Source organism: Myotis brandtii, unplaced genomic scaffold (genome assembly GCF_000412655.1).
Source record: "Myotis brandtii unplaced genomic scaffold, ASM41265v1 scaffold691, whole genome shotgun sequence".
Taxonomy (NCBI): domain Eukaryota; kingdom Metazoa; phylum Chordata; class Mammalia; order Chiroptera; family Vespertilionidae; genus Myotis; species Myotis brandtii.
This window is the reverse complement of record NW_005370704.1, coordinates 792,552-792,810: the sequence shown is the minus strand read 5'-3', so window position 1 is coordinate 792,810 and position 259 is coordinate 792,552. Positions and strand designations below refer to the sequence as shown.

General features: G+C 70.3%; 1 protein-coding gene across 1 annotated transcript in view; it reads right to left on the bottom strand.

Annotated features, from left to right (window-relative positions):
* NDOR1 (NADPH dependent diflavin oxidoreductase 1) overlaps positions 1-259 on the bottom strand; it is a gene marked incomplete at its 5' end in the record, with an annotated part of 7,801 nt that overhangs the window by 2,080 nt on the left and 5,462 nt on the right. Inside the window, one exon of the mRNA XM_014529685.1 lies at positions 4-252. Within this exon, the coding sequence (XP_014385171.1) occupies positions 4-252 (249 nt within the window). The remainder of the gene's footprint in view (positions 1-3; positions 253-259) is intronic.

Here is a 259-nt window from a genome sequence, read left to right as displayed (position 1 = left end):
ATCTGAAGCAGGGAGAGGAGGTGGTGGGGGCCAGGGACTTGGGCGCGGGTGGGAGTGAGGGTGGCCGCCGGCCCACACTCACTTGGTTCCCGCGGCTGCAGCGTGAAGTGCTGGTCAGGGTCCAGGCCCAGCACCTGGCAGAAAAGCTGGACGTGCCTGGCCGTGTTCTCGGGCTGGATCAGCACCACGTCGCCGGCCACAAAGCTGGTGGGAGGCCAGGGAGGGCGTGGGCGGGAGCTGGGGGCTCGGGGTGGAGGCG